General features: G+C 40.0%; 1 protein-coding gene across 1 annotated transcript; it reads right to left on the bottom strand.

Moving 5' to 3' along the window:
* Positions 1-200: 200 nt before the first annotated feature.
* Positions 201-6,345, bottom strand: oprd1b (opioid receptor, delta 1b). The gene is made up of 3 exons (XM_049731329.2): positions 5,929-6,345; positions 4,527-4,882; positions 201-3,994 (listed from the first exon to the last, which is right to left on the bottom strand). Exons 1-3 carry the CDS (start codon positions 6,195-6,197, stop codon positions 3,465-3,467), a joined length of 1,155 nt encoding a protein of 384 aa, XP_049587286.1. The 5' UTR covers positions 6,198-6,345; the 3' UTR covers positions 201-3,464.
* Positions 6,346-12,027: the final 5,682 nt, after the last annotated feature.

Below are 12,027 nucleotides of genomic sequence, written 5' to 3'. Positions count from 1 at the left end.
TAGAGACATTAGCTGTCTTCTAACAGAGCGTGGGCATGTAAGATTCAAGTGTATTTGACCATACGGTTTTTATGACCAAAAAAAAAAGTGCGGCTGATTGGCGTGTTAAATGCATGATTAATATTCAGCAGATATCCTTTGCAATCCATATTTAATGAGTGTCTGAGAGAGAGAAAAAAGATAAGATTCCCAACACAAACTCACATATTCCATGTTCCTTTATTAGCTATTACCATGGGAACCACAATTGGTTTAGAGTCAACATCACTCTGCAAATGATAAAAAAAAAAAAAATCCCAGTCCTGATAAAGCAAAAAAAACAGATCGTTTGAAGTAAATAAATGAACAAACATGCATCGTATGAACAAGTTCAGGAATTATTTACAGGCGTCGACAATCGAAGTCATCGGTACCGATTATATTTTGCAAACACTAAGTAGGGAGACCAATGTTAGTGTACTACAGCGCCCCAAACGACCAAAAGCAGTACTGCACCCCTAGTACCCTGATTGACACTTGAGTAGCCACGACTTCCAATTTTATCCCTGACGGCTTCCAATTTTATCCTTGACGTGACAAATGACATATTGTGCTTTTCACTCTCCCCCTAGTGGTTCTCTTAATAACAACGCCCTCACAGGTCACAGATGCTCATCATGATCATACTCACTAATTATTGGCTCATACACTGCATTTAAATATATATATCAACGATATCCATGATAACTATCACTGCAAGGAATGAAAATCTACTAGTGTGGTTCAATAAGATGATTTACGCTGCCTCGCAGGACAATTAAGCTCGCCAAAGCACTTTGTACAGTATAAAAGGCTCTCGATAGTCTGTATATGACAAATTGGAGTGCTCTTAAAGCACCATTTTCAAAAGAACGCAATCCTTTGCAGTGGCCCCCGCATAGATGTATATACGTGTGTGCATATTTACACGCCATCAGTTATACGTCAATGTTTAATGTAACGTAAGTCCACTGCGTTAAAATAAAAAACCAAAACAACATTTAGACACACAAAACAACTGATTAAGGCATTACGATTCACATTCAGCTAAAAGCATTGAAGACCTAAAAGACATTCAAATTCTCTTTTTATAGGCATGATTGGATAAAAATTCATATTAACATAAGACTTTTTTTTTACACATCAAGAAAAAATATAGAAGAGAAAAATAACTTTTTGTGAAAATCTAGTCTAATGTAAATATGCTGACTAGACTCGAGCGTAGCAGTACAACAGCGTGACAGCACATTGCAACCCAAAAAAAAAAAATTGCAGCATCACTGAATGCTCTATTCTGTGTTTATATTTACATTTGGAACAAAAATACCACCATTGGCACCAGTCCCACATTTATACATAAAATGTGCTTAAAAACACATCACCTCGTTTAAATCTCCGAGTCATCCTTGATAGATAATTCCCCCCATCAGACGTAATGTAAATCGGAAGCCTCTCCTTGACTTGCTAATGACTTTCCTTGAAGCTTGTTTGAGGTCATTGAGTGACTTTATAGCGCCGCCTTCCCCTTTTCAAAGCATAGGCTGAATGTAGAGAAAAACGTTCAGCCTTACCACGAGATGAGTGGAAACGACAGACAATACTGGATATGTTGGGAGCAGAGGTTCTCTTTTTACCATCCCAGAATACATTTACAGCAAATTGATTGCAATTTCCCGAAGCGCATTAGCGCATTCATGTTTCTCCCTTTTAAGCGGCAAAGACTTATTGTCATTGTGGTGTCGCTCTCTCTCTGAATGGCCCGTTCCATATACATTATATCGACAAAAGTTCCATCCTTCCATTTTCTATAGCGCTCATCCTAATGGGTCACTGGTGAGCTAAATTCGCTGAAGTTTGGTGACAACCGTGATACAACCTGAACTAATTCCCAGCCAATCACATTGCACCATTCTTAGTCATCAGGAAAGGGGATCAAATTTTCAGAATAATTATTCTTTTTTTTTTAACTGCTCTTTATGGGCCTTTTCCAAAATTACAGAGTCTACAAAAGTTTAATTATGTCAGTTATCTGGACAAACTGAGGGGTGATGCCTCAGTTAATATGTTAAGCCCCTCCATTTAATATTCTAAAATATATTCATAAATAATAATCTTCTCCCCCCCCCTATGCATCAGTCAAGACGCCTTTAGCACGGGAGTAAAAAAAAAAAAAATCCTGGATCAGTGCCTACAGCAACAGTAAAAGGCCCCGTGCGAAATCCTTTTCGCCTATTGTTGTCGCAGTGCCATTGTTTTGTCGGCGATACAGACGTCTCTCATGCCTCCTTTGGCTCAGGGGCAATTGCATGCAAGCCGTGAAGGGAGCCATCATCTGAGACATTTACACGTTAGTAGGCAGAAGAGGATTTAAATGCATTGTCATAAAACATATAAATCATTTACAGTAATGATTTGTCAGAGCGCTGTGACGAAATTGGATAAGCAGACCTTTTTGGATCGATGTACTGCCAGATATCAACCTCATCGGCGCGAAGTGTTTATTTACGTTGAGCTTCGCTTCTCTCCCAATATGGCTCGAACATCTCCAAGCACTTCAAAGTGACACTCAACAATGTAGCTAGCAACCAATACTGTGCTGAAGTAGAGACAAAATATCCAAAAGCCTTTGCTGATTTTAAAACTGCTTGGAGTGTGTGGTGAATTTTTAATGTGTCTGAACCTCGGCAATATTGGACAACTAGCGAGGAGGAGGATGGGGGATTCATCTCACAAGTGGAAAAAGTGATGTTCGAATGGTGTCATGGTGGCCACATTTAGACTGGATGGAGCACCTGCCGGGATTTTGCATCTGGGATGAGTCCAAAGAATATCGAGCAGCTGGTGCTGTAGTGTTGAAAAAATAATTTGTTACAGAAAGAGCATTGGGGAAAATGGCTAGTCTTTGTTAAATTGATCTGGAAGGAAAATGATGACAAATGACAGCGATTGAGCAACTCATCCGTGATAATAATGAGGACTGAAAATCGATGGATGGATTAATATAGATATTGCCTAGCAACCAGTGACAGCTCAGACCGATGCTTTTTTCGCCCCATCTGCTCATTTCGATAATTAAGCCTACGCTATCTATTGTCTGTCTGACTCAATTCACTTTCAACGGAATTACCCAAAATTTCGCTCGAGAGATTTTAGGCAGTATTAAGTGCCTGTGGGAATGATTTTTTTCTTCTATTTTTATTTTTCCACTCATCTCTACGTACATATGTATCCACCAGTTTAGAATCTCCAGGCACACATTGGCATTTTTTTCAGGATACTGAAAGACAAGCTTTGAGTGTCTTCAACAGGGATCCATCACAAAAAGTTTGGGCATGAGCTACAGATAAACCTGCCAGTGGTGGAACAAATGTTCACACTCCTGTGGTGGAGAACTGTGTGACTTCGGTCTGGAGGTCCTCCTGGATCCCTTCCCGGTCCACGCCTAGTCACGCCGGCTGTCTGTCTCTGTTGGCGGGAGCGCAAACGGACGCAGGCTCCCTGGTGCTGTTGCGGCCGCGGGAGAAGCTGTGCTGGTCCGTACGTGTGCGATAGGGCAGGCAGAAATCCCTGAAGCACCTCTTGAAGTTCTCATCCAGGAAGGCGTAAAGGACCGGGTTGAGGCTGCTGTTGGTGTAGCCCAGGGCGATGCACAGATGCCAGCTCGCCATCACCAGGAGGTTATTGTGATTGATATTCACCATGGTCTTGACGATGATGAAGATGTGTATGGGAGTCCAGCAGATGATGAAGGCTGCCACCACCACCAGCACCATCCGGGTGATCCTCCTCAGGTTCCTGTCCTTCTCTTTGGATCCGGAGAGAAGACGGACGCTCTTGAGGCGTAGGATCATCAGACCGTAGCAGACGGTGATGACAAACACGGGAACCAGGAATGCAAAGATGAACACGCAGATTTTTGTCACCGTGTCCCAGTACCATTCGGGTTTGGGAAATATGATTCTGCAATCGACGCTACCTGGGGAGGAAAAAAAAAAACACGACGGCAGTTGAACGGAGGCTCATGTGGATAGGCTAATTTCGGTTTAATAACCCAGCTCAAATGCGTTCTCTTCTACGGCCTCATTACTCCCACAATTCGGCACAAGCGCCTGCCTTTGACAAAAAAATATTTTTGTGCAACTAAGCTAACTGTCAAGGTTAGCGATTTCTAGAGGGGCTCAGGTAGTTAAATGTTTGCTTCTCAACTTGAAGGTTGTAGCTTTGATCCTAACCTCCTGCTTTGACAATTGTTCTTGAGCTGGATTTACTGGTGCTTAAGTCAAGCCATTCACTTCAACATAGTTCCTTGGCATCAAAATGGCCGTATGAAGCGGCAATTAGAAAAAAAAATCTTCTGTCCCTCTTTAAATTAAATCTCATTTCCTGGCTGTTAATTACTAGCAGTCTTTATCCGCGCAGGGCTTCCCCGCCACAAATAGCTATAAATAGCGATGGTATCATAACATCTAAAGGATGTCTGACATTGTTTCATCTCTGTAGCTCCTCACCTTTGTCTGTCACCTTGGTAACGGCCATGATCATTACAGGTACTGCAATAACTGACGACAGAATCCAGATTGCGATGTTGATGATCTTAGCCTTGGCTGGCGTACGGAAATCCAGGGCCTTAACGGGGTGACAAACGGCCACGTAGCGATCCACGCTCATCATGGTGAGCGTGAAGATGCTGGTGAACATGTTGTAGTAGTCAATGGCGATGACCAATTTGCACAGGAGCTCCCCGAACGGCCACGATCGCATGAGGTAATTGGCGCTCTGGAAGGGCAAGGTGCTGGTAGCCAGGGCGTCCGCCAGGGCCAAGTTGAAGATATAGATGTTGGTGGCTGTTTTCATCTTGGTGTACCTGGCAAGGAGCAAAGCGCTGTGAACGTGGAGTCGGCAGGGTTACGCTGCGGTCGCCATTAAAACGTAACGAGGTTGGAAACCAAACAACTGGATGGATTTGAGCCTCATTTCATCTCTCAACCCAATAACACGCCATTTTCCCAGAGACAATAAAAGCTTTTTAGATGCACAAAGCTGTGATGGGGTTGCGACTGCACAAGAGCCTCTGTTCTGCCACAATGGCTCTAACCTCCATTAAATCGCACTTGTATAAAAATGACTCCTGCGCAGAAACCCTTCTCATCTGCCGTTTGGAGCGAGATTGCTTCTTTTTTGTGGCGTATAGTAGTATCGGCTCCTTCATGACTTATTTGAGCAAACTGCTTCTTGTCTATGAGCTGCAATGCCTGACTAAACAAATCAATACTATGCACAGCTATTGGAGTGATTGATCACAGTGTGTTGCCCGTCCCAAAAAAAATACATTGATTTGATGAAAACAGTTCTCATGGGGAAAATTTGTGCCATAAGGAGGTTTTAGCGCAAGGCTCAGTGGGAAATCACACTTTCTCCCTCCCCTGTAGTTAGTACTGTGTGTGGTATTTTAGTGAGGCACTAATTCCACTTAATCATTAACATAAGAAAGAGAAAACATACATTTTATTTTTTATTTTTATTGTAAATTGTCTTCAAGCATTGGGAGAAAAACTGTATAAGGATAGGAATAATAAAAAAAAATTAGGACTGGTAATATATTTTTAAATAAAACGTTTTTATCAATTTTATTAGTGCTACAGTATTTCTCATCATTGTATCAATGTGGTATATCAATAGTAAAATAAAATTTATATATGTATGTATAATACATATATATTGATTTTTTTAATATATATATATATATATATATATATATATATATATATATATATATATATATATATATATATATATATATATATATTCTTAAATTTAAACAAAGTATAGTGATATTGGTTGAGGGTGGAATAGCATAATATAGGAGTGTAAATTAATTTCCCCCAATGATTATTCTCAAACACTTCATACCTGACCACGCCGTACATGACGAGAACGTTACCCAACAGTCCCACCACGCAGATAAGCGAGTAGAGTGCGGTGATGCACACAGCGATGACAACCCTCGCCGTGTCGCGACCCACGGGCGCGCTGGTACCGTTGATCCCATTGGTACCGTTGGTCCAGTTGGTCCCGACGCCTCTTGGCGGTCCCAGTAGGAGCGCGTCGGGGAGGCTGGCATTGAAGGGAATTAACGACACGTACAAGTCATCCGGAGGGAAAGTAGCGAACTCCATCATTACAAATTAGATTTTTCTTTCTTCTTCTTCTTTTATTTTTATTTTTTTTAAGATAAGGAAAGATTTTTTTTCTAGCACGGTGCGTGAACAGCGAACAACTGAGTGCGACTGCGAGTGAAATTGTCACCTCGCGTCTCTCTCTCTCTCTCTCTCTCTCTCTCTCTCTCTCTCTCTCTCTCTCTCTCTCTCTCTCTCTCTCTCTCTCTCTCTAGCGCCCCCCCCCCCCCTCCCGTTATAATATTCACAATCCAATATATTACTTTTATATTACCCCAAATACTAGCTCAGGGCTTTTTGTTCATATTTGTTGTCTACTTAAGTGCTGATGTGGGCGGCATATATATCAAGGGGCATGTTTTCATTTGAACAAATGCATTTTTGGAATGATATTAAACATCATTACTGGTATATTAAATATCATGATGACTTTAAAATCAAAACACAAATGACTCTTACTGTGGAAATCTCAGAACTTTAATTAAGTTGAGAAATGGATGATGTTGGTTAGGATTTGCACGGTAAATAAAAATGAAAAATATCAGAGACTTACTGGAAAAGGTTTACCACCCTAAGCCATTTTTTGTAAGATATAAAAGAAAAGACAAAAAATGTACTTTCTGCCTCAAGGGGCTTTTAAAAGACGGAGGTGCCTGTGCATAGCAGGTGTTAGCGGAGCCATTCGTACACACAGTGTCATTCGGCGTCGGCAGTCACCTCGCTGAAATTACCTGACTAACCCACAGGAGTAATAAAATTACCTGCCACTAGCCAGGCTGATGAAATATTTAACAAGATTTTCAAATCCAATAATAGAGCAGCCATTATTATGACCAACTCTGATTTGAAGCTTTGAATGATTATGTTGTTTTTCTGTGAATTACATTAAATACATTTGTGTGAATGCACAAAGGAAACTGAGGCTCTTAATGGACTATATTAGTCAATATTTAATCAACACTCCAGCTGTTCAGCCTTATTGAACTTCTGGTCCTGTTGTAATTGATCAATTAATTCAACAGCAACATTTACTAAGCGATCAACACACAAAAAAAGTCGAAAAATGCATAACTTGAGTGAGTCGGCAGTGTTTTGGATTTTGTTTCACCTCTTGGTTTATTTTGGAATTGTATCTGGTCACCTCCATGTCGTGGCTGTAATAATTATCGCCCCAATTTCCCTCATGTCCTCACACCTTTAGTCATTCCTGGATTATCCTGCCATATTTTCAATTCTAATTAGCAACTTGACAGCTTTTTTTTAATGAGAATAATAGCTTACATTTGATTACGCTCACATAAAAGATCCAATAATGGTCGATTAGAGATTACCGCATGCTTGACGAGGACGTCGGCGAGTATATATACCTCACGTTCGCGCGCCTCGTTGAATTCAGCCTCTAAAATCGCCGACATTATGAGCCTGACTGTTAAACCCGCACGCTGGCACAGGACTGATCACAACACTTAGCCACAATAGTCCAAATGGGACAGCTCACATGAAACAAGCTAGGCTGCAAATGAGAAATTAGCTAACTTTAATTTCCGAAAACAAGAGGGGAGTGCACGCTTCTTACCGGTGTTATGTTTCTCATCGTCCTCCAATGTAACACTGGAGAGGATAAGCAACCCTGCTAAAAGCTTTGCGATTCAAGCGATCCACTTTCCTCTCTGTTTAAACACACTTATCGGCTTTTTCAATACGGAAAAATAAAAGTAGATTACCGAAGAAAATGATGTTGTTAGTTGTGTTATTATAACTACTTTCTGCGCTCAGTCTCCCCTTGGGGAAAATCATTCTTGATTAGTCCTTACTGGCTGTAAAATTACACACATCACTCCTCAGCCTGAAGGAAATCTTAAGAAGCATTTGCACCGCTTCGCTGAAAGAACGGAAATACACAACAAACTGTTCAAGGTAAATCACAATTTCATGTGCCTTATTAATAGATCAATGACATTAGTGATGTCAGTTAAAATACTAACTACAAATTCAAATAACAGAAGTGTCAAATCCAGGTCCAGAAAGAAAAATCCTTGCCACAGTTTGGTGTTAGCCACAAGTGCTTCTAATCAACCTAGCCAACAGATAAGCTAGCTCGTTAACCTAAAACAACGATTCCACTTTTTCACTAACCAAGCAAATGAGAACTGGGTTGAAAAGAACAACAAAACTAATAAATTAAAAAAAACATTCATCAAAAAATTAACACATTAGCCTGGTCTTACAGCTGGAAAGAAAATAAGAACATTAGCAAGCATGTCACAATGTAGCATTATGCTAGTATTTCAAACATTGACTGCTTTGGAAAGCTTTATTAATTAATCGACTTCACTAAACCCAATTTCAAATAAATGCCGAGTACTCTCTAAGCCTTTCCAACTTGCAACTATTTCGGTTGTCTTAGAAGATGTTTGGCCTCTTATCCAAGCTTCATCAGTTCATGCACCAAGGCTAAATCAGCTAGCAGCCTTAGCTACCCAACAATGTCTTCCGGAACTCTTCAAGTTGTGAGGCACCTTCTGAAAATTCCTTTTAGTTGTAACTGGAGGTAGAAGCAGCTGAAAGCCCAAAGTGCCTGTGATGAGTGTTTATTTGTTAGAGGCTCAAAAATACTTTGGACGGAATGAAAAGATGGGATTATGTGTGGTCAATAGATTTGTGTCCTAAGCCTCCTCCTGTGTTTATAGATGGCCTCTTTTGAATCATGTTCTTTGACCAAATTATCTCCATTTTTGTTTTCAACAGAGAGCTCTTTCTGTTTGAGGTACAGGTCGACATGGTCTTGACGGAATTTTGTTGGAATATTATATTAAGGGTCGTATTATTAATGGAGCTACTTTACTTGAGTTTGAGTAGTTAACTACGCTTTAAAGATATATCACAGCTAAGATTATTAAACAGTAAGATTGGGCGTACTGTTAATGAAGAAAGGCTGGATAATGGCAGCAAATTAATTATCGGAAATTTGAACCACTTGGAAACCATCCAGCCTTGCAAAATGTTTGCGTTTTCCCATTAGCATCCAGTCTTAATTGATCTTGAATAATGCAATAGCTCGCTCTCCCCGGGCACTAATGCTTGTCATATTTCATTTGATGCTTTCTGCTGTTACTTTTAAGGAGACGTGTTTTCTTTCTGTTTTCAACAACTGGTGTCTGCCGGGAACTTTTAAATAGTCTGCTATGTGCTCCAGAGTTTGAAAAAGGTCAAAAAGAAAAAACACGTACCTTGACATTTTCGTCTACATGGTTCCAAGATAGGAGACTGGGAGAGGGAGTTTTTTTTTTTTCCTCCACATATATTTTGTTCGTCGCCTATCACACAAGACAAATGATCTGTTCAACCTTTAGGTATGTTGTCCTGAATCATTCTTTACTTCATAGACAGGATATTAATTACACTAGACCATGACGGAGATCGTACGATCACATTTAACCCAAATGAAATATTGATTATCAATCACTCACATGTAGTGTCTGAACACTTAATTTAGGCTCCATTTAGACTTCACAAAATCCACCTCTAAATGTTAGATGATAAAAGAAATCCAAACTGCCCTGCTGAGACAGCCAAAGCGATTGACAGCGGCGCATAGAACCTCTTTTGGCTCGACTACTTGTATTATTTATTCATGAATGCAAGAGGTGTTGCCTGATCAATAGTTGCTGCTGGTAGACTGAATAAGAAAAACAGCAGAAAGTCGTCACACGTACAGAGACGATCACTGCTGGCTCCTTCTCAATCCTCGGGAGAAATTCTACAGCTCGGAGACTGATTCATTTTGGAAAACGGGATTGTGTTAAACTTGCAGGCTTTGCTGTGTGCAGCAGTAATGTGGGCGGGTGGACATGCGTGGGTGTGGACAGTGTCAACAAGGCAGAGGCATTAATTGCAATTGCAGTGTCAGGAGCTCACCGAGATAAAACACCAGCATAGGCTTTCAAATGCCATGTTGTTCACTTTTCCCTTTTTATGAAAAGGAAAAAACACTTGCAAGTGGCTTCCCCCACCACCCTCCCTTTGCAATACAGCAAATAATATAGAGACACAGTGTGACTGAAAAGTCAAAGGCTCCCGCCGTTTAGTGTTGTTGTGGTGCACAACAAAGTGGAACATGCTGTGTGCTGCACACAAAGCAGCGGCCAAAGGAAAAAAAGAGGAAAAGAACCTAAGAAGAGGTTTTACAATAAAAATATTTCATCGTGCCGGTGTTTTTCCGATACCGTCGCTATTTCCGTGACACTACACGGCGGTGTGTGGATATCACGAGGTTGCAAATCAAACCCATAAACCCCACGGTGCTGTTTTTTTTATTTTTTTTAGCTTCTTTACAATATGAATAATATTTTCAATTTCAGTGAAGTTTTGTTGTCGTTTCTGTAGTGTGTCTAATTTCCTGTTAGCGCCCTTTGGTAACATTTACATGCTAACCCATTGTGCTAGTTTTTCCGAGTTAAAAACTGGTCTGAAAAGAGACATTTAAAAAAAAAAAATCTTTGTAAATGTTAATTTATTAAAACAATGCATGCAATTTAACAATTAACACCCACTCTATGCTATCATAGCACTCCAGCTAAGTTAGCTAAGTCAACATATCGACACTCAACATTGTAGCTCTACTTCCCAAAGTTTTTATTTAAATATTGTACATGTCAAACTTTTTTTTTTTTTATTACATCCAATGTTTCTGAGGTCTGTAAAATCCAGGTCACGTCTTTTAACAACATATAAGTATATTAGTGCAGCTATTGACTCACACTGATTGATGTTTCTAACGGTTTCATGGGGCTTAACGAGCTGACCAAAATCATATAAACACCTCTCCATGCCCCAATTTTCATTGTGAGTGTTTAATGAGTGTTCCAAGCCATTGATCAACTGTGATCAGACCTGCTGACAACTCAGCAGCAGTGGGCAATCACTCAGAGGAAATTAGAGCCTTGTAATTTTGTGTGACGATGCTACAGCCCATCTCTCTTTTATTTGGCCGTAAACAGGAATTGGATGGACTTGATGGAGCTTACAGACAGACACATATAAATATAAACACCTTGTGAAATCAAAAATGTATATCACATCAATTAGGTAATTGTTTTGTAACAGTTGAATGGTTAAGGAAAAAAAAATCAATTAGTCACACACATAGTTCATCACCCAAACAACATGGCAGCACCTCTGATTGCAGTCACTGATGCATGCCAAGGTTAAAAAAAAAAAAGATCATTTTAAACAATCGACATCCCGCAGGCATCAATGCCATGATTGACAGATTTTTATTTACTGTAGCGACCAAATGGCAAACTGGCAGTGTCGCTCTCAAGATGTTGTTTTTATTCGTGACTCCCCTTTTTTTCTTTTCTTTTTTTTTTTTCCTTCTCAGCAGCACCGGGCGCAGGTTCAGCAGCTTCAACTAACAATTAGTCACGCAAGAGCGATTTGTCTGGGCCCGGGACTTGATTAGCTTCTGCGATTTTACGCCTGGCTGAATGAAACCAGCAAAAATGTCACAAGAGGCGCCGTTAAAACAGAAAACGAAAAAAGATGTGCCGAGATCAAAGTCAGCCACCGATTAAAAATGAACCGTTTGTTGTTCAAGCTGAGCGAGAAAAATTCATCAAGGTTTTTCCATTCAACAAAGTGAGTCAAATATTTTTTGAAAGTTTCATAAAAAAAGCCTTTTTAGTATGATGGAAGTGTTCATTGCTAAAGGTGAAAAAAAGTGACTCACTTTTGTAAACAGTATTTATCCCCAGTGTTAGGAATGTTATAATAATATATGGTTGTACAAAATACGTTGCTAATTCCAAATAAATCAGTCAAGTGTTAATAT

Source organism: Syngnathus scovelli, chromosome 9 (assembly GCF_024217435.2).
Source record: "Syngnathus scovelli strain Florida chromosome 9, RoL_Ssco_1.2, whole genome shotgun sequence".
In the NCBI taxonomy this organism is placed as follows: Eukaryota; Metazoa; Chordata; class Actinopteri; order Syngnathiformes; family Syngnathidae; genus Syngnathus; species Syngnathus scovelli.
Note: the sequence above shows the minus strand (reverse complement) of the source record. Positions and strands in the feature narration are given on the sequence as shown.

Coding starts and splice junctions, on each gene's coding strand:
- oprd1b (XM_049731329.2), bottom strand. CDS start 6,197: ATGATGGAGTTCGCTACTTTCCCTCCGGATGACTTGTACGTGTCGTTA. Junction 4,883..5,928: donor GTCATGTACGGCGTGGTCAG/GTATGAAGTGTT, acceptor GCTCCTTGCCAG/GTACACCAAGATGAAAACAG. Junction 3,995..4,526: donor TACCAAGGTGACAGACAAAG/GTGAGGAGCTAC, acceptor TTTCCTCCCCAG/GTAGCGTCGATTGCAGAATC.